Source organism: Taudactylus pleione, unplaced genomic scaffold, assembly GCF_031769625.1.
Source record: "Taudactylus pleione unplaced genomic scaffold, aTauple2 ptg000897l, whole genome shotgun sequence".
NCBI classification, from domain to species: Eukaryota; Metazoa; Chordata; class Amphibia; order Anura; family Myobatrachidae; genus Taudactylus; species Taudactylus pleione.
The window spans coordinates 1,234,184-1,256,506 of NW_028285298.1; the positions used below are offsets into that span (position 1 = coordinate 1,234,184).

General features: G+C 44.2%; 1 protein-coding gene across 1 annotated transcript in view; it reads right to left on the bottom strand.

Annotated features, from left to right (window-relative positions):
- Positions 1-22,323, bottom strand: part of ENTPD8 (ectonucleoside triphosphate diphosphohydrolase 8) — a 77,994-nt gene that overhangs the window by 16,817 nt on the left and 38,854 nt on the right. The window contains exons 3-4 of the mRNA XM_088459198.1: positions 12,586-12,723; positions 6,231-6,348 (exon numbers count right to left, since the gene is read on the bottom strand). Of these exons, the coding sequence (XP_088315324.1) occupies positions 6,231-6,348; positions 12,586-12,711 (244 nt within the window). The 5' untranslated portion in view covers positions 12,712-12,723. The remainder of the gene's footprint in view (positions 1-6,230; positions 6,349-12,585; positions 12,724-22,323) is intronic.

The following is a 22,323-nucleotide window of genomic DNA, read 5'->3' on the forward strand; positions in this document are numbered from 1 at the left end:
TGATGACCTTGCATACGCAGTAGCACGCCGGGTGTCCCGCAGCAGAAAGTAAGATGATCGCATCGGCGTGTGATTATTAATTCATTGCCGCAAATAGTGTTGATAAGAAAATTATAATTATTATATTTTATAAAACCTAATAATTGCAGAAACAACACCCATTAAACATATGCAATGTCCGCTCTCCAGTATTCTATGTGTAGGAGCTAATAGATCACATCTAGATGAAGAACGATCTCAGTAGATCTATGAAGCGTACTTGCCAACTCTCACTGAATGTCAGCGAGGGTATGCAGTCAGGAAGCCGACGGTTGAAATGCCAACTGCCGGCTTCCCGACTGTGCAATCCCGACAGGGGACTAATGATAGGTGTCGAAATCCCGACTATCAGCGCGAATCGCGTCACCGGCCCCCTTGTTGCGGGGGTTTCAAGTTTAGTCTGGGGGGAGGTCGGGAGGGCTGGGGGATTCCTGGCCAAATTGGGAGGGTAGGCAAGCCTGGTACATATTGGTCTCCTAATGCACTGGATAGTGTATTACTAATGGCATTAATAATTAACCCTATTGATGGTCTATAACAGTGCACCCCTAACAGTGCATGTTTTCTAGATCTCCTAGTTGATGCATAGGTGTATTTATCAGGGCCATAAATAGGGTAGTGCGACCAGTGCCCTGGCACAGGGCACCGCAGGGCAGGGGGCGCTGTTTGGGACTGTCAATTTCCCTGTTTATTATCATTCTCACTTGTAGCTTCCTCTTCTTTTATCCCCAGCATCTCCTGGCCTCCCCTATCTCTTCCCTGGCCCTTCCCCATGAGGCCATGGCCCTCTCTCAAGTGCACTATATTATGTCCCTATTTATCCCCAGTATCTCCTGGCCTCCCCTATCTCTTCCCTGGCCCTTCCCCATGAGGCCATGGCCCTCTCTCAAGTGCACTATATTATGTCCCTATTTATCCCCAGTATCTCCTGGCCTCCCCTATCTCTTCCCTGGCCCTTCCCCATGAGGCCATGGCCCTCTCTCAGGTGCACTATATTATGTCCCTATTTATCCCCAGCATCTCCTGGCCTCCCCTATCTCTTCCCTGGCCCTTCCCCATGAGGCTCTGGCCCTTTTTCAGGTGCATTATCTTATGTTCCTATTTACAAAATGAGGGGGGCGGGGGGCAATGCTTTCTCTGGCACAGGGCATCAAAAAGTCTAGGTACGGCTCTGGTATTTATTACTGGCTGACCAGTATCCATAGGTGATGCTAATTATTTAATTTGTGATACTGAGAAGAACAAGCAGCATTAATAATATTCTATTATATTACTATTTCTATTGTGGTCATGATGTGGGCTGGGAAGGGGGGTTTCCAGGCAACCGGAAACCCCCATGTGTTTGCCTATGGCCTATCAGGCAGAACAGTACACGTCCATTCTAACGCCGCGCTCATAGGTGCTGCTTTCACAATCTCCCTGAAATGCTTTTTCAAAAGTAGGCAAGTATGCTATGAAGGGACCATAACAGCAGAGGATCTCCTGGAGCTATCATTGGGGGAATCTCCTGTATCACATACCCGTAGGAGCGTTTCCCTGCTGTGTACCCTGTGTTCTGTACGCTGAGCTCATACAGGAAAAGCGCAGGACGCCACCTGGACGCCACCCAAGCTCTGACTGCCCTGTCAATATTTATCTTTCCCAGACCTTTAAACATTATTGATTAACAGTCTTAAATTGGCAAAGCCATCAAAGAGTCAACTACAGAGTCCAGGGGAACCCTTTGTGTGCCGGGCCATGTAATGTACAGATATTTCTATACTATCTACCTGGAGATTACTAATGCACAGAACGTCACATGTACAGTACAGCATGACACGTGTTACCCAGCTACCTGTAACGGGTCTGTTACCTGTACAGTAAATGCACAACTGGCACAGGTTCCACAATTCAGTACTTCCCATCCGTGTGACAATATTACAATTAAATAAAATTGCCGGAATCACAATGAAATAAGTATTTGTCAGAAAGCCAATGAGCATTACAGTTTGTGACCTGGTTACATTCACATCCTCTACTGTTGGCCATGTATTAATAAAGAGCTGATGTCAGAAGGGTTAATGTCCCAGTGTCAGAAAGGTTAAATTTGTGTACAAAAGTGTAAAAAGAAAATTAAATGTTTTTTTACTGACTGTCTGTTATGAAATGTCTTATTTAATTAATGTCCGACGCTGCAAAATGATTTTTGGGGCGTGGGTCCCCTGGATCGCTTTGGTTGGTCTGCCTCATGGCATCGCATTATAGCACATTCTTTCTTTTCTGCACAAAAGTTTAACACTTTTTTGTTTGTTTTTATTATATTTGTATTTTCACTTTTCTGTGCAGCCATAGCTGCTCTTATCTTCCTTACTTCACATTTCACTTTTCTCATTATAGCGATGCCCTAGGGTGGCTCGGCTGCGCCGATTTAGGGGTGTCCTACGCTCTGGATTTGAACCCTAGTATGTTAGGGACCTACCCTACAGGGGTAACCTGGATATGGTGGGTAGGCCCATAACCTTGGCCATTATTATGCTAAAAACCTCTAGTGATTGCAAAATGTTATTGCATAATGTATTTATATATAATCAGTCATTTGGAGTTGTGCACCGGAATTAGTATGAATTACCGACGGCCGCATGGCTGGCGGGTCAAATCCCGGCAGCGGCAGCCCGACACAGGTGGAATCCCGAACATCGGAAGGTAAGTATAAACCTACCTATTCTACCCCCTAACCCTAACCCTCCCTTAGGGGTGCCTAACCCTAACCTGCCCCCCAAGTGCCTAACCCTAATCCCCCCTCTAAGTGCCTAAACCTAACCCCTCCTTCCCCATCGCTTAAACCTAAGTCCCCTTGGGTGTGCCTAACCCTAACCCCCCTTCCCCTAGCCTGACCCTAACCTCTAGGGGGTGCCTAACCCGACCCTCCCCCCCGGGGTGCTTAACCCTTACCCCCCTTCCCCTAGCCTGACCCTAACCTCCAGAGGGGGTGCCTAACCCTAAGTCCCTCCCCCGGGAGCCCTAAACCTAACCCTTGTCCCCCCGCGCGGCTGTCCACGCCCGGCATCCCTTCGATCGGGATGCCTGGCGCCGGTCTCCCGGCGTAGGTAAAATGACAGGCATCGAGATAAAGACGTCTGTCATTTAACCCTTGCCGGGATTCAGCAGTCGGGAAGCCGGCGGTCGGCATTGCGTCCGCCGGCTTCCTGTTTCCCTTGTGCACCTGTGATCTGTCTGTTTCTAAGTATGCAACAATGTCAGAATGTCATCATGATAGAATGGTATCCGGATTAAAGGTCGACAGCGTCTAGATAGGCACTCGATAGGGCACCAGCAGATGGTCGACAGGCAATAGGCCGACAGGGACAAAAGGTCGATTGACAAATGGTTGACAGTGAAAAAGGTCAACATGGACAGATGGTCTACACGAAAAAAAAATCTAAATTTTTAAGGTTAGGGTTAGTTTGAGGGATAGGGTTAGGCACTTGCCGGAGAGTTAGGGTTAGGCTGTGGAAGGGGGCTGTTAGGGTCAGGCACTAGGGATAGGGTTAGGGTTAAGCTAGGGTTAGGTGTAGGCACTTGGGGAAGGGTTAGAGTTAGTCACTTGAGAGAGGGTTAGGGTTAGGCACTAGGGGGAGGGTTAGGGTTAGGCACTAGGGGGATGGTTAGGGTTAGGCACTAGGGGGAGGGTTAGGGTTAGGCACAAGGGGGAGGGTCAGGGTTAAGCACTAGGGGGAGGGTTGGGGTTAGGCACTAGGGGGAGGGTTAGGATTAGACACTAGTGTTAGGGTTAGGATTAGACACTATTGGGAGAGTTATGGAGAAAATTAAGCTTAAATTGCAAAGAAGTGGTCGACCATTTTTGTATTGACCATCTGTCTCTGTTGACATGTAGTTCATGTCGACAATTTGCACTGTCGACCATATGTGTGTCGGGATGCGGCTACAGTGCCAGCGGATGGGATGCCTGATGTTAGTATACCGACACCGAAATACCGGTGCCTGTCAGGAAGCAGATGCCACGATCCCAAAGGGATAAAGATTCTGACGTCGGCATCCTGAACACCAACATCCCGAAATTAAGTATACTAGCCTTAGTCCGGGGGTTGAGGATTAGGGACCTCCCAGGTGGGTTAGTGTTCGGGGAGAGTTAGGGTTAGGCACCACCGGGGAAAGGTTAGGTTTAGGGTGCAGGAAGGGGGGGTTAGGATTAGGCACCATCGGGGGGAGGTTAGGGTTAGGCACCACAGGAGGAAGGTTATAGGGTTAGGCACCACCAAAGGAGGGTTATGTGGGGGAGAGGGAGAGGGTTAGGGTACTCACCGGACCCTGTCAGAATCAGTGGCGGCTCCAGAGGTGGGGATGCAGCGCAGTCCAAAATTAAAATAGGGGAGCCACACCAACTGCCAGTGAGCCTGTCTGGTGATGTTTGGCAGCGATTGGTGGTGGCAGTTGGTGTGGCTCCCCTATATGAATTTTGAACTGAGCTGCAGCCCCACCTCTGCAACCGCCACTGGTCAGGATTATGCACGATCGGGATTCCGGCGTCAGTATTTGAACCCATTCCTGTGTGTCGACCATTTGTACCTGTAAACCTCTTGTCCCTGTCGACCTATTGTCTGTCTACCATCTGTTGTTGATCTAATGAGTATCTATCTAGGCACTCTCAACCTTCTATACCACACCCTATAGAAAGATTGATTATTTAGGGGAGGTTGAGATAGGAAAATTGAAACTAATGGACCCATTTAAATATTGTTAGTTATCCACAGGTTTATGTTATTATCGCGCCTCTCCTGGGTACACAGCTGCTGTCTCTCCAATCCTTTCACGTGTTACAAAGTTTTGTTGCCTGATTCCTGCTAATGTTCCGATGACATATCAGACGCAGGAATGTAATTGGGATATGGATCAATCTTCTGTATAAGACCCGCATTGAGTCATGGTAAATTACTTGCTAAACCTGTCCTGCCAATCTGCTATACACCTATGTTATTATCACCAGCCAATTGGTATATTCCATTTCATGAGAGCCAAGTGACCTTAAGAGACTAGTGATAAAAAAATGTCGTAACTCATAGTGTGTTTCCCAGATGTGTTTTATGAGCTCGTCAAGTTGTCTTATTCCATCTGCCACCAGCGGTAATTGGCTAACAGAACAGGAGGCAGAACCTGCTGCTAATGTAATCAGCTGTACCTGCCCTGTTTGACCGATGCCACCTTGGACCTGTTCCCTAAGGCCTCCCAAGGGAAGATATTTCAAACCTGTACAGTATATAAAATGCATACCCTGTATCTGCCACGCTTAGATCCAGCGCATGCAGGGAAAAAACAGTAGATTATAGAACAATTTATGGTTATTATCCTTATGGTGTGTATCTTATGTGTGTGTGTTTTATTATATACTGTATACTTAAAACTTCCTCTTAACCTTACTTTATAACCTCAGCCGCCTCCTGCTGCTCAGTGATTTACGTCACTAAATTGTGTTTCTGGAAGTGAATATGAACTTGTAACGGTAGTAAATAGGCTTCCATGACACATCAGATAAAGTGCCCTGACTGAGTCGTATTCACATTATTGTATGCAATATCTACTTTTTAGAGGGATTCTAGGAATTGCTATAAGCAGGTGTTTCCTGTAAATCTACATACAGAGGTGCCTCATAACGGACAATCAACCCCGTCAGGAAAAATCCTCAGTTGATAGATCTGAGCTATATTATTAATATAAATGTGGGATATCTCTTTTATATCGCATCTCGATATCCCACTTGTTCATATAGCCCAAAAACAGGACCAGTTATACAGTTCTGTTTCATTCTTTCATTTCAAACGAAAACGAGTCCAATTCCCGGTGAGAGTCGGCTTTGGCATGATAACAAATAAAGCACAGGGACAGACACTTAACGTGGCTGGAGTTGACCTAAATGAAGACTGTTTTGCTCATGGACAACTTTACGTGGCCCTTTTGCGTGTCACATCAAAACTCAATATTTTCGTGTTGACGTCAAGAGGAACAAGGACTAATGTCCTCTACATGGAAATCACAGTAAGACAATGGCCGTAAATTTAAAATTGCTCCCGTGCAAAGCCGGGGCGGGTCACTAGTTATATCTAATGCAATTTGCTCACATTTTTAAATTTTCCCCACATTTGATCCCCCTTGTGGCACTTACATCAGAAAGTCAAAAATAAGTGTAAAAGTCTCACCGTGAACCTCGCAAATATGGATCTGACTGACAATCCCTGTGTCATTCTCCTTGTGTGATGGCCACTGGTAAACATAAAGTGAAGTATGGGATGATCCGGCGTCAAACACCAAACCGTACTGTATGTGAGCAAAAACACCTGTACTGTAATACAGTGTAATACAATGCTACAATACATGTCACACCATACTGTAATACAGTGTAATACAATGCTACAATACATGTCACACCATACTATAATACAGTGTAATACAATGCTACAATACATGTCACACCATACTATAATACAGTGTACTAAAATGCTACAATACAGGGCACACCATACTGTAATACAGTGTAATATAATGCTACAATACAGGTCACACCATACTGTATTACAGTTTACTAAAATGCTACAATACAGGTCACACCATACTGCAATACAGTGTAATACAATCCTACAATACATGTCACACCATACTGTAATACAGTGTAATACAATGCTACAATACTGGTCACACCATACTTTAATACAGTGTAATACAATGCTACAATACATGTCACACCATACTGTAATACAGTGTAATACAATATTACAATACAGGTCATACCATGCTATAATACAGTGTAATACAATGCTACAATACATGTCACGCCATACTGCAATACAGTGTAATACAATGCTACAATACTGGTCACACCATGCTATAATACAGTGTAATACAATGCTACAATACATGTCACACCATACTGTAATACAGTGTAATACAATGCTACCATACAGGTCACACCATACTATAATACAGTGTAATACAATGCTACAATACTGGTCACACCATACTATAATACAGTGTAATACAATGCTACAATACATGTCACACCATACTGTAATACAGTGTAATACAATGCTACAATACTGGTCACACCATGCTATAATACAGTGTAATACAATGCTACAATACTGGTCACACCATACTATAATACAGTGTAATACAATGCTACAATACATGTCACACCATACTGTAATACAGTGTAATACAATGCTACAATACTGGTCACACCATGCTATAATACAGTGTAATACAATGCTACAATACATGTCACACCATACTGTAATACAGTGTACTAAAATGCTACAATACAGGTCACACCATACTGTAATACAGTGTAATACAATGCTACAATACATATCACACCATACTGTAATACAGTGTACTAAAATGCTACAATACAGGTCACACCATACTATAATACAGTGTAATACAATGCTACAATACAGGTCACACCATACTGTAATACAGTGTAATATCAAAATAAATAGAGAGAAGGAGGTTGTCTTATTCCAAGTGCACAACATTCAGTTAAAACATATCTTTTAATTTATATTCAATAAACATATATTACACAAAAATGAACAGCAAAATATTTAAAGAAACAGGATGTTTCAAGACTCTAGACAAACATATATTGTGTTGACTTGACAATCGAAAAGGTGTTAATAAAAAATGTAATGTCCAGCTGCGTGATTTATATAATTATAATTCAACTGTTCACAATGAACTGGAAGGGAGAATGCAACTTAGATTCTATGTATTGCTCAATAATTGCAAAAATAATATAATTTATCAAACTCCCAGTTAAATCCACATCTCGGTAACATATGTTACAGGATACATTTCCTTGAGACGACTATCTGTGCTAGCTGTAGATACAATAATGTTCCTTAAATAACTAAATAGTTATTCTATCTATAAGATATTGAATCTATATAAGTTCAATCTACTAAATGTGGATATATAATATAAATTATCATAGTATCATAGATGTTATAGATAGTTAAAATTTCCAGAGCATAAAAATACTGTTTATTTTATGCCATATGATTAGAGACCAATCTTATGAAAGAGGCTCTGATATTACCAACACACATATTATTAGATGTTTGGGCCAATACAGTCTTTAAAATAAAAATAAAAATATAATTGGAATCAATAAAACAATTATCTCGTGAGAGGAGATATTTTGTGTAAATAGGACTCATAATTGGAAATAGATCCATTTAACATTTCATAAATTCTCCGTGCTCTGGAAATTTTAACTATCTATAACATCATGATACTGTGATAATTTATATTATATGTCCACATTTAGTAGATTGAACTTGTATAGATTCAATCTGTTATAGATAGAATAACTATTTAGTTATTAAAGGAAGATTATTGTATCAACAGCTAGCACAGATAGTCGTCTCAAGGAAATGTATCCTGTAACATATGTTACCGAGATGTGGATTTAACTGGGAGTTTGATAAATGATACTATTGTTGCAATAATTGAGAAATACATAGAATCTAAGTTGCATTCTCCCCTACAGTTCATTGTGAACAGTTGAATTATAATTATATAAATCACACAGCGGGACATTGCGTTTTTTATTAACACCTTTTTAATTGTCAAGTTAACACAATATATGTTTGTCTAGAGCAGTGGTTCCCAAACTGTGCACCGTGGCACCCTGGGGTGCCTTGGGACACTTGCAAAGGTGCCTCAGGTTGGTGGTCCAGCACCAAATCAAATTCTTTATGGTAAATGTAATGTAAATATATGAACAAACAGAAGTGGAACACTATCCACCACTACTTAACTGAACCTAAGAATGACAGGGAATGACAGGGAAGCACAATTTACTTCACTACATTTTGTTTCTGAATTTCTCAATAACCAACTTTTGGCTTAGGGGTGCCGTGAAAACAATGCCGATACTCTAGGGCGCCGTGATTCAAAAACATTTTGGGAACCACTGGTCTAGAGTCTTGAAACATCCTGTTTCTTTTAAATATTTTACTGTTCATTTTTGTGTAATATATGTTTATTGAATATAAATTAAAAGTTATGTTTTAACTGAATTTTGTGCACCTGGAATAAGACAACCTCTTTCTCTCTATTTACTTTGATGTACCTACTGTTGTCATCAGGCTGCACCCCCAACACGAATATAATATTATAATTTGGATATATTGATAAATAGGAGCATATGGGGTTTCTTATAAAATTTATGTATTCAAATCACAAACTAGTGCAGTAACCTTCCTTTTCTTTTTTGTAAAAACAGTGTAATACAATGCTACAATACAGGTCACACCATACTGTAATACAGTGTAATACAATGCTACAATACAGGTCACACCATACTGTAATACAGTGTAATACATTGCTACAGTACAGGTCACACCATACTGTAATACAGTGTAATACAATGCTACAATACAGGTCACACCATACTGTAATACAGTGTAATACAATGCTACAATACAGGTCACACCATACTGTAATACAGTGTAATACAATGCTACAATACAGGTCACACCATACTGTAATACAGTGTAATGCAATGCTACAATACATGTCACACCATACTGTAATACAGTGTAATACAATGCTACAATACATGTCACACCATACTGTAATACAGTGTAATACAACGCTACAATACAGGTCACACCATACTGTAATACAGTGTAATACAATGCTACAATACAGGTCACACCATACTGTAATACAGTGTAATACAATGCTACAATACAGGTCACACCATACTGTAATATAGTGTAATACAATACTACAATACATGTCACACCATACTGTAATATAGTGTAATACAATGCTACAATACAGGTCACACCATGCTATAATACAGTGTAATACAATGCTACAATACAGGTCACACCATGCTATAATACAGTGTAATACAATGCTACAATACTGGTCACACCATGCTATAATACAGTGTAATACAATACTACAATACATGTCACACCATACTGTAATATAGTGTAATACAATGCTACAATACAGGTTACATCATACTGTTATACACTGTAATACAATACTACAATACAGGTCACACCATACTGTAATACACTGTAATACAATGCTACAATACAGAACACACCATACTGTAATACAATGCTACAATACAGACAGGGCCGTAACTAGGATAGTACGACCAGTGCCATGGCACGGGGCACCGCAGGACAGGGGGCGCTGTCTGGGCCTGTCAATTTTCTGTTTATTGTCATTCTCACATGTAGCTTCTTCTTATTTCATCCCCAGCATCTCCTGGCCTCCCCTATCTCTTCCATGAGACCATGGCCCGTTCTTTGAGTGTTTTGTCTTATGTCCCTATTTTAAAAATAGGGCGGGGCGCCAATGATCTTTCTGGCACAGGGCACCAATAAGTCTAGTAACGGCTCTGAATACAGAACACACCATACTGTGTAATATAATACTACAATGCAGATCACACAGCACTGTAAGAAAGTGTAGTACAATGCTAAAATACAGAACACAGTATACTGTAATACTGTGTAATATAATGTTACAATACAGGTCACACTGTATTGTAATAAAATGTAATACAACAATTTAATACCAGGTCCTATTTTGTGTTTGTTTGGCTTACAGCATAAAACACACAATCAGCCACAATTCAGTAAAAGCCTGTGACTAACATAGTAGGATCCCGGTGACAGGCCAACGATAAAATGTTACTATAACCCTGTCGCAGTCCAACCATAGAAACTCCTGGCATACTGGTATTATTATAAACTTTCTATCGTCAGATGATAGATGTGACCCATAAATGTAAACTAAACTTAATTAAAATAAACACATGAGACCAAGTTATGCCGTTTAAATTAACTGGTCAGCTTTATTTAGTTACAATGGTAGGTATGGTGGCAGGAGAAAGAACGGCAAATAACCATCGTCCACTTGCCTTAGGCCAAAAGTATATATCACAACTTGTGAGGGCCAACTATCCCAGACAAGGGTAGGTGTGATCTTAAAAACTTGCAAGGGCCAACTATCCCTTTCAAAGCAAGTGATGCGGCCCCAACACCCATGCCAATGCACCATTCATCCTGCTCGGGCGAGAGGTGCCGTTGACCCCAATAGGGTGAAATCAGCCTAATCAGTGCATTGAAAGAGTGCGCACCGCTATTACTGCCGCAAGATGGACGCTTCAATATTGCTGGTCTTTCCCTGCTATGAAATAAAGCCGACACAAGACACAATAGGGGAGGGAGGGTGGGAGATCAAATTCAAAGAGGCAGATTTTCAACATCAGATTCCCCACATTCTCTCACATAACACGCCCCCTAACCTCTCATCCTATCACCACACCCTATCTCATAACACGCCCCCTAACCTCTCATCCTATCACCACACCCTCTCACATAACACGCCCCCTAACCTCTTATCCTGTCACCACACCCTCTCACATAACACGACCCCTAACCTCTCCCTATCACCACACCCTCACATAACACGCCCCCTAACCTCTCATCCTATCACCGCACCCTCTCACATAACATGCCCCCTAACCTCTCATCCTATCACCACACCCTCTCACATAACACGCCCCCTAACCTCTCATCCTATCACCACACCCTATCTCATAACACGCCCCCTAACCTCTCATCCTATCACCACACCCTCTCACATAACACGCCCCCTAACCTCTCATCCTATCACCACGCCCTATCACATAACATGCCCCCTAACCTCTCATCCTATCACCACACCCTCTCACATAACACGCCCCCTAACCTCTCATCCTATCGCCATGCCCTATCACATAACACGCCCCCTAACCTCTCATCCTATCACCACACCCTATCTCATAACATGCCCCCTAACCTCTCATCCTATCACCACACCCTCTCACATAACACGCCCCCTAACCTCTCATCCTGTCACCACACCCTCTCGCTTAACACGCCCCTTACCCTATCGCCCTATCACAACTGCCCACCTGCTGTCAAACAACAATCAAACATCTTTAACTTTATTAACCCCCTCTATCCCTGAGTAGAAGTTTATGTGCCCTCGGTTCTAGCCCAAACCTCCGTTATATTTATTGTACATCCTGTCACATCTCTCAAAGTCAATGTTGGCGCAAGTTTCAAGTGTGTCTGTGCTGCAGATAGTGCCTGATAAGAGGACTGTGCAAGTTTGAGGTTTGTGAGCCTCCTGTTTGAGCAGGGTAGCGGAAAATCGATATATGTATATTTATCCTATGTGCCCATGTAGAGTAAGATACCACGGGGTGGATAAAACCTCTTAGCTGCCTGTATCCTGTTCTGTTTAACTTGTGCAAACACGGTGAGAGGGTGTATGCTCCTAATCCTGTAACCTGCTGTTTACACTGCAATTTTTATTTATAATGATTAGATATGATTAAACGCTACATCCAGTCCCCACGGGTTTCAAAATTGGTGACCAAATAAACTATTTCCTGAAAGGTGATTTATGAACTGGAGGGACATTGTGGACAGATTATCGCCTAACTCATGATGCCAGTGGTGGGTTACTTACCTTGTTATGTGACGGTATATATACATTCCTGATGTCCACCAGGCTGAGTATGAGAGCGATGATCCCCGACACTACAGAGACGATGATCAGACATCCTACCGCCAAACCCTTACGGTTCCTGCACATGACAGCATCGACCTACAAAGTGGCAAACACGGACATAATATACATTACTTTTCACCAGAGCCAGACAAACTTTCATCTGTATATGTAGTATCTTACCAGCCGGTGACAACGCAACTTTTTTATGGATTTTGTTTTGTCAACATTCTCAGTTGAACATAAAAGTTGTTTTATCGACTGATGTTTTATGGGAAAAACTACTAAGGATAATCATCAGCGTCCATATTTTACTCATGCCCTCTCTTTTATGGCAAATTGATGGGTCTATCATTTAGTCCCTAATACTTCTAAAACCACCTGCCTAATATTGTGTAGGCCCTCCTCATGCCGCCAAACCAGCTGAGACCCGTCGAGGCATGGACTTAACAAGACCCCTGAAGGTGTTCACAGATGCTCGGTCGTAATAAGATCTGAGTAATTTGGAGTCCAAGTCAACACCTTGAACTTTTTGTCATGTTCCTCAAACAAGAATTATCCTGCTGAAAGAGGTCACTGTCATCAGAGAATATTGTTTGTTACCATTAAAGGGGTCTACAACAATGTTTAGGTAGGTGGTACATTTCAAAGTAACATCCACATGAATGCCAGGGCTCAAGGTTCCCCAGCAGAACATTGCCCAGAGCATCATACTCAGCCTCGGCCGGTTTGCCTTCTTCCCATAGTGCATCCTGGTGCCATCACTTCCCCAGGTAAATGGAGCACACGCACCCGACCGTCCACATAATATATAAGAAAACATGATCCATGAGACCAGGCCACCTTCTTCCATTGCTCCATGGTCCAGCTCTAACACTCATGTGCCCATTGTAGGTGCTTTCGGCAGAGGACCAGGGGTCAGCATGAGCACTCTGAAAGGTCTCTGGCTACGCCACCCCACCATACGTAGCAAGCTGCGATGCATTGTGTGTTCTGACACCTTTCCATTATAGCTAGCATTAACTTTTTCAGCAATTTGTGCTACAGTATCTCTTCTGTGGGATAGGATTGACCGACCGAGCTAGTCTTCACTCCCCACGCACATCAATGTGCCTTGGGCACCCATGACCCTATCACCGGTTCACCGGTTGCCTTACTTGGACCACATTTGGTAGGTACTAACCACTCAGGGGCGTATGTATAACGGGTGCAGGGTGTGCGGGGAACACGAGCCCCTGGGTCCAGGGGGAGCCCCGCACCGCACATCCTGCACCCATAATATTACTTACCTCTCCGGAGTCCCACGTCGGCGTGGGGGTCCGGCGCTGTAAAACGACTAGAAAATGGCCTCGACGGCCATTTTTCTGCCGTTTGTGCATGCGCAGTACAGGGAAAATGGCCGCCGCGGCCATTTTCCCGGTGACCTGTGCATACATTATAGACTCTGGGCACACTCTAGTGCCCAGAGTCTATAACTCCGGCGCTGGCCACGCACAGCTCAGTGCACAGCCGGCCGCCAGGCGGAGAGGAGGGGGCCCGTGTCAGAGACTGCACACGGGCCCCCTCCTCTCTAGAAACGCCCCTGTAACCACTGCATACCGGGAACACCCCACAAGACCTGACGTTCTGGTGATGCTCTCATCCAGTGGTCTAGCCGTCACAATTTGTCCCTTGTCAAAGTGGCATACATCCTTACACTTGCTCAATATTCCTGTTTCCAACACATCAATTTCAAGAACTGACTGTTCAGTTGCTGCCTAATATATTTCACCACTTGACAGCTGCCTATATAATCAATGTTATTCACTTCAACTGTCAGTGGTTTTTAATGTTATGGCTGATTAGTGTATATTATCCATGGATCACTGATACACATAAAGGGGTGGGTCTCGTGATGTCACAGTAGCTGAAGTGACTGTAGGCTCAGTTTTCGACCTGCATCGGATCACACCGGGACACTGGCCCTGATTCAGAGGCGCTCGCTATTTGCGAGCGTTCACTCTGAATCAGGGCGGGCCTTTTTTTTTTTAACCCCGGCCTCCAGGCCACTCGCTAAGCTGTGGGTGACCACCCACAGCTTTAGCAGTTGGCCTGGCAATGGTCGCGATTATCGCGACATTCGGGCTTGTGACGAGACCCTGTGGTAGGATCTCGTCCATCGCAAGCCCCAGTGAACTTCCTGCTCTAATAGAGCAGGAAGTTCACTACTGACATCACGTGTAATGTCAGTAGGGCCGCCCACAAATGGCAGGTGTTCCTAAGGGAACGCCTCCGTTTGTGCAGCCACCCCCCTGACCCGCCTACAAAAGGGGGCGAGCTGTCGATCAACATCGACAGCCACCCTGTCTTGTAGAGAGCCCCGGCCATCGACCCGCTTGTGAGCGCTATGCGCTCGTGAGAGGGTCTGAATCAGGCCCACTGTTGTAAAGATATGGAAGGGCTTCCGCTGTGTATAATGGCGTGGGAAGATCATATGCAGTTTAACATTGAACTTTAGCTTTATGGTTAATTTATAAAAGAAAAAACATGTGGCCCTTTAAGGAGACGACCTATGGTCTTTTAGGGTTAATTCTGACATTAAACAGGTTTCAGAAACCCTTTAGTGTGACTACCTCATTAGAGGCCCGATTTAGACTCAATACTCAGAGTTGTAGTTGCTACTTCTGCCGCACGCACAGAGCGACGCCAAAGAACTGTAGTACTGGAGTGGAAGCGATGCCAAAGTACTGTAGTACTGGAGTGGAAACGATGCCACTGTACAGCTTGCGGATAACTTGCTGGTACTCTACCCCTGGTGCAAAATACGAAGTGATAATGACAATGATCAGCAGCCGTTCCTTATGCTTCTAAATCGCTCCCACTTAGGCTAATGTTATAGCAATGTTAGTGTTGCGATCTATTTGCATTATCATAGTGATATTGATCTGCAGAAATTATGCATATAATACCGTTTCATATTTCAAAAGTTAAGATGAGTGACGCGAGCAATGACTTTAACTTGATTAAAACTTTAATATCGTCTTTGTATCTTGGCCTAAGGGCTGGATTCAGACCCGCTCGCTAGATGCGTTCGCACGCAGCCGTCAGCTACTAAAGTATGCAAAACCTGCGATCGCACGGTAAGACATTAGTATGCCCACTATGTCTCAGCGTGCGATTGCAGTCAGTATTAAAGACGCCCAACAGCCAGTCATAAGATGCCCCCTTTCCCTTCGTAACACAAGTCATCTCCAGGACGTGTATGCAACTTTCAGTACCATCGAGTACCATCGGAGCCATACGCAGCACTTGTGGTTGACCATACCCTACCGCAAGCACTGTAATCGCTGCAGTGTGTAACACAGCCAGGTGACATGTACTATGACGCTCCTCTAAATTGTGCACGTCCCAGCAACAGCGTTATAAAGCACGGGCACGCCTGCGTTAGCACCACCACACCCCCGTCTTCATTGACCTTCCCCTGTCACCACCCACAAACGGCTCGTCCTGTCACTCATTCTAGCGAGCCGTCTGAGTTCAACGTGCGATCGCTTCCCAATCGCAGTGACAGGTTCACGCATGTGCACTGCGTCTTTTATGCATTCGCAGATAGTGGAGATCAGCCAGCTGCGTGCGAACGCAGCCTAGCGAGCGGGTCTGAATTGGGCCCTAATTTCCATTGACCTAGTGAGTGCAAAAAAAAAGTTATTCATTTAATACTACCCTGTGCAGTATAATCCACGTGCGGGGCCATAACAGGGCACATATGCGCCCTGTGCCAGCCCCGCCCACTGAGCGCGTGACATCATGTTGCTCACATGACGTCATTACATTGCGTTCATGACATCATGATGTTGCGTGGAAGTGGACGTGACCGGATGCTCAGGTAAGTGCAGCGCTGTCCCGACGTCGTAAGGATGCCCGACCGGCTGCTTTTACTTGCAAGGTGCCTGCAGCAGCAATCCTGGTTGCAGGGTGCTATTCCGGGTATCCTGTTAGCCAGGAGCAAGGGCTGGGGGGAGGGATATCAGTGCCGTCCACAAATCCTCTGCGCCCTGTGCAACTGCTCCGGTCGCCCATAGCTAGTTACGGCCCTGCCCACATGCATATACTACTGATCTCTCCTGGTGTAACCCAGGCACATATACTACTGATCTCTCCTGGTGTAACCCAGGCAGATATACTACTGTTCTCTCCTGGTGTAACCCAGGCACATATACTACTGTTCTCTCCTGGTGTAACCCAGGCACATACACTACTGTTCTCTCCTGGTGTAACCCAGGCGTATACACTACTGTTCTCTCCTGGTGTAACCTAGGCGCATATACTACAGTTCTCTCCTGGTGTAACCCAGGCGCATATACTACTGTTCTCTCCTGGTGTAACCCAGGCACATATACTACTGTTCTCTCCTGGTGTAACCCAGGCACATATACTACTGTTCTCTCCAGGTGTAACCCAGGCACATAAACTACTGTTATCTCCTGGTGTAACCCAGGCACATATAGTACTGATCTCTCCTGGTGTACCATAGGCACATATACTACTGTTCTCTCCTGGTGTAACCCAGGCACATATTCTACTGTTCTCTCCTGGTGTAACCCAGGCACATATACTACTGTTCTCTCCTGGTGTAACCCAGGCACATATACTACTGTTCTCTCCTGGTGTAACCCAGGCACATATACTACTGTTCTCTCCTGGTGTAACCCAGGCACATATACTTCTGTTCTCTCCTGGTGTAACCCAGGCACATATACTACTGTTCTCTCCTGGTGTAACCCAGGCACATATACTACTGTTCTCTCCTGGTGTAACCCAGGCACATATACTACTGTTCTCTCCTGGTGTAACCCAGGTGCATATACTACTGTTCTCTCCTGGTGTAACCCAGGCGCATATACTACTGTTCTCTCCTGGTGTAACCCAGGCGCATATACTACTGTTCTCTCTTGGTGTAACCCAGGCGCATATACTACTGTTCTCTCCTGGTGTAACCACAGGCGCATATATTACTGTTCTCTCCTGGTGTAACCCGGGCACATATACTACGGTTCTCTCCTGGTGTAACCCAGGCAGATATACTACTGTTCTCTCCTGGTGTAACCCAGGCGCATATACTACTGCTCTCTCCTGGTGTAACCCAGGCAGATATACTACTGTTCTTTCCTGGTGTAACCCAGGCAGATATACTAATATTCTCTCCTGGTGTAACCCAGGTACATATACTACTGTTCTCTCCTGGTGTAACCCAGGCACATATACTACTGTTCTCTCCTGATGTAACCCAGGCACATATTCTACTGTTCTCTCCTGGTGTAACCAAGGCACATATACTCCTGATCTCTCCTGGTATAACCCAGGCACATATACTACTGTTCTTTCCTGGTGTAACCCAGGCACATATACTACTGTTCTCTCCTGGTGTAACCCAGGCACATATACTACTGTTCTCTCCTGGTGAAACCCAGGCGCATATACTACTGTTCTCTCCTGGTGTAACCTAGGCACATGTACTACTGTTCTCACCTGGTGTAACCCAGGCACATGTACTACTGTTCTCTCCTGGTGTAACCCAGGCACATGTACTACTGTTCTCTCCTGGTGTAACCCAGGCACATGTACTACTGTTCTCACCTGGTGTAACCCAGGCACATGTACTACTGTTCTCACCTGGTGTAACCCAGGCACATATACTACTGTTCTCTCCTTGTGTAACCCAGGTACCATACGCGCATGCAGGGGGGTTTCTGAGTACCCAGAACCCCCCCTGCCCGCCGTTCGGTAAGTGTAGTGCGGACTGCAGTGAGTTGCGTCCACACTATACAGTAACAAGCACACCGCTGCTGGTTCTCTCCTGGTGTAACCCAGGCACATATACTAATGTTCTCTCCTGGGAAAATGGAGGCACCCATGCTGTACTGTCTGCATCTTGTTTATACAGCCAACTTTGCAAACTAAGTAAAATGCACCTTTTACTGGGAGCATTTTACACTTGAAATTTAGATGTATATTCCATGTAATATAGCATGTTCCCCTAATGCACACATCCCCTCTATACATAGTGATAAAAGGTCATTGTAATAATTATAGCGTATTCCCTGTATGTGGAAGTTACATTCAACTTTCACCAAAGCATTCATGAGGAACTACGAAACCAAATCATAATTTTATAGGCAAGCATATAAGAAAACAACTGCCATAAAGATATGATAGTTGCGTTTTGCAATACTACATTCATGCAATATCCGTGGACATATTTGCTCAGTGTAAATATGTCTGAAAGTGTCACAAATGATTTCCCTGGGTCTGTTAAATGTCTTACAACTTCAGGATTGAAGAAAGAGGTTTCCTGCTGCCCCTGACATCTTCCCATGTGTATATGAAGATGCAGAGAGCTAGGCAGAAAAGCTTACATTCCAGTATGCAAGATTTAGCAAGACTGGATATCAGGGACCCAGCCAAGTAGGACCGCTAAGAAGACAAGAAGGTGACAGAGTCCAGGGAGAGGGCAGGTGTCGGGGAACATACCTGTCTTTGTTATAGTGTCAGACACAGCCGGGAGAGGTTTCCTTTGCCAGTACCTTTTCACCTGGGTCAAGGTGCATTGTGTATAGTGTCATTGTGTGTGTGATGCAGCCTTTCCACAGCCCCTCCTCTTCTACAGGTAACCAATCACCTGCAGGAGGGACAAACACTAATCCTTTACACTGGCACAAACTTCCAAAACATTAACTTGCCAAACTGAAGGAGAGACAGAAATAATGTAACTGCATCTTGTCCTGGGTTCTAAGTATAACATAGACATTTACTTTACAGAGTACTGACAGTCCACAAATGCACATTATCCAGCGGCTGTACAAATATAAGTTCATGGCTTTGTACTATAATAACGGGAGCAGTTAGTGCGCCATAATGACTTATAACACTTGCATCACAGGAAATAATCTCATCATGTAAAATAGACCAATGTGTTGACTATTTATCTGTCTCTAACTCAGGGGCATATTTATAAAAAAAAATAATCTGTTGGTGTTTTTAATTTGAGGGAGAGAGGGCAGCACTTCTTGGGATGTACCTAGGGAGGATCACAGCAGATATCCGTCTGAAAAGCAGCCCCCATATGTTTCTATGGAGGTTGCTAAAGTGTAGAATTTACCCAGCTCCAGAATATGAACCTGCGGCGGTTTAGCAGGAATCCCAGAAGAACAGACACCTTGGGGCCTATTTATGAATGAACTGGGCATGGTATTACCGCGCGTGATTGCATTGCAAGATGCGATCATAGCGCCAGGACGTATCATCCGGCAGATGCATGGACAGGGGCTCCAAAAGGGGCCCGTCCCTGCGATGTGCCCAGAGTGCTGCCGAGGCTACTGCGCAGTCCTGCTGACTGCAAATGTGCGGCCGCCATTGCCGGGGATGGGTTCTTACGGAACCCTCTTTCGGTACGTTTTGTGATGTGTAGCCCATTAGTTACAATGGGCTAACGCCATCTTCAGATGGCTTACATAGCTATATATTGTGTTATCATAATAAATATGCATGTACATATTTATTTATATTCATTCATTATCCAAATGGTATGTTCTATGTTTAGAATCTCATTTACACCTATCTGGTAAGCAATCTCTTTCATTTGTCAGTTGTTAAGTCCTCCTTTGTGTTTGATACATCCCCCTTTAAGTCTGTCTATATTGGTACTCAATATATGAGTCTCTATGGCAACCTGCTCTTAACAGGTCTGCAGACACACCTGCACAAGTAACCAATCAGAACCAGAAGTCCTCTTACCTCTCTGTCTGTCTGTTATTAACCAATCATGTTTATTTTTACTGCTTTGTTCCCAATTGTATAGCGCTATGGCGCATATTCCAAAAATGTTAATAAATAAAATCTCATTCTTCCCTTTCCCTGATGAAGTCTACCACTACAGCTGAAACGCGCTGGAAAAACACATGTACCGGACACTACACGGAGATCTCTCTGTCAGGAAACAGTTTCACTGTTGTTCTCATTTTTTCACACGCTTACCCCCAGTTCCCTCTGACCTACTACCCCAAGCACACATCTGATATACCAACCCCTCGCTGGTAGGCAGGGACTGCAGCAAGAAGTGTACACAGTGGGGGTGCACGACGTCGTTCTCCATTTGGGTATCATATAGATTCTAACCTATGTTGTACTTACATTTCACCCGTGATTCACCTACATGGGTCAGTGATATTACCTATATCATCCAGGCACCCCTGTCAGCTGGTGGAACACAGCGAGGAGGCGGCCAGCCTGGATATGCTTGTACACCGGAGAACATAATCTATACGCTTGATGAATAGAGATCAATAAGTAAGTATATACACTCAGTTATTGTATGTCTACTAAATCAATCTGGCCAAATTCTCAGTAATCTGTCATTTACAACAGACTGATATCATCGTTTGTGACATGGGATCATCCATGAACATGGCTCAGCTATGTGGGAATTCCCATACACTATGAATAATTAACTTGTACGGCCACAGTATATCGGATATCCCAAGTCCACAACCGTACCCAAGAGGTAAAAATAGACTTCTGTTATCACCATCGTCAGCCTATTGCATGTACAGATCTCAGAGCCGTGTGCTCTGCGGGTTACCTGTTACAGTGTATCATCCCATCATCTCATGTTATTCTGCATACATTCCTGCTATACATAATCATTATATTCATTTGTTAATTAGTCTGGCTGTGTATTGAATCTTCTTTCACTTATACAAGGGTAAGGCGTGTTATCCTCATTACAATTACCTACACTTTGAAAACTCACAGGACCACATCGCCAGGACGCTGAATACCCACGATACAAGTCACATACATTTATGCCTAATTTTGCATACTACAATACTTAGACTGATTCTGTCTACCTTACACACCCATACACACACAGATAAGTGCAGCTGCTGTACTCATAATTTCCCTACTTACTACTTCTTCTCAGGAGTCTGGACATAACCCCTCGGGATCAGGCAGACCCCCCCACTCATAGGCATATCAGTGAGGAACCCCATGTCACCTATGGGTGCTAGGATCCATATTGTCCAATAAGTTTGCACCACAGTTATGTGGGCACTAGGCCCAAGGGCTTTGGATAACAGAGGAACTAATTAGGAAAGGAAGCTCTGGTGTGTCAAAGCAGGCGTTCCTGAAGAGGCTTTAGGCCTATTACTATTTCGGGCCCGTGCCTAAGGTTAATTTCGGGCACCAGGCCCAATCTAGGAGTCCCGTTAGATACAATCAATCCCTGTTAGATACTCCAAGGGTGGATGGTTTTAGGCTGGTCATCATTCTCCTGGGTCTAGGCCACATCTCAATAAATTTCTATTAGGAAGAGATTGCACCTTTTATGGAGAATTGTCCAGCAAGAATTGTTTTGACAATGTGATTTCTTGTGATTGTCCTCTCCTACACAGGTCAAGTTTAAGGTCAGTTTGTTTTATTAGTTATGGGCTGGGCACGTCGTTAGGACCTAGCAAAAGTGTAGGAGATAGGACTTGCAGAACTGCTGGTTTTGGGAGCAACCGGAGCAATACTGAATTTCTGCTGCTAAAGTATCCACCACCACAACTGGCAGCTAGCTGGATACTTAAATGTCGGGGCTCAATCAGCTCCCAAGAATCCTTTTGTGTTTACCTGTCACAGGGATCCAGCTACTATCTACAGCAGGGGTCTTCAACCTTG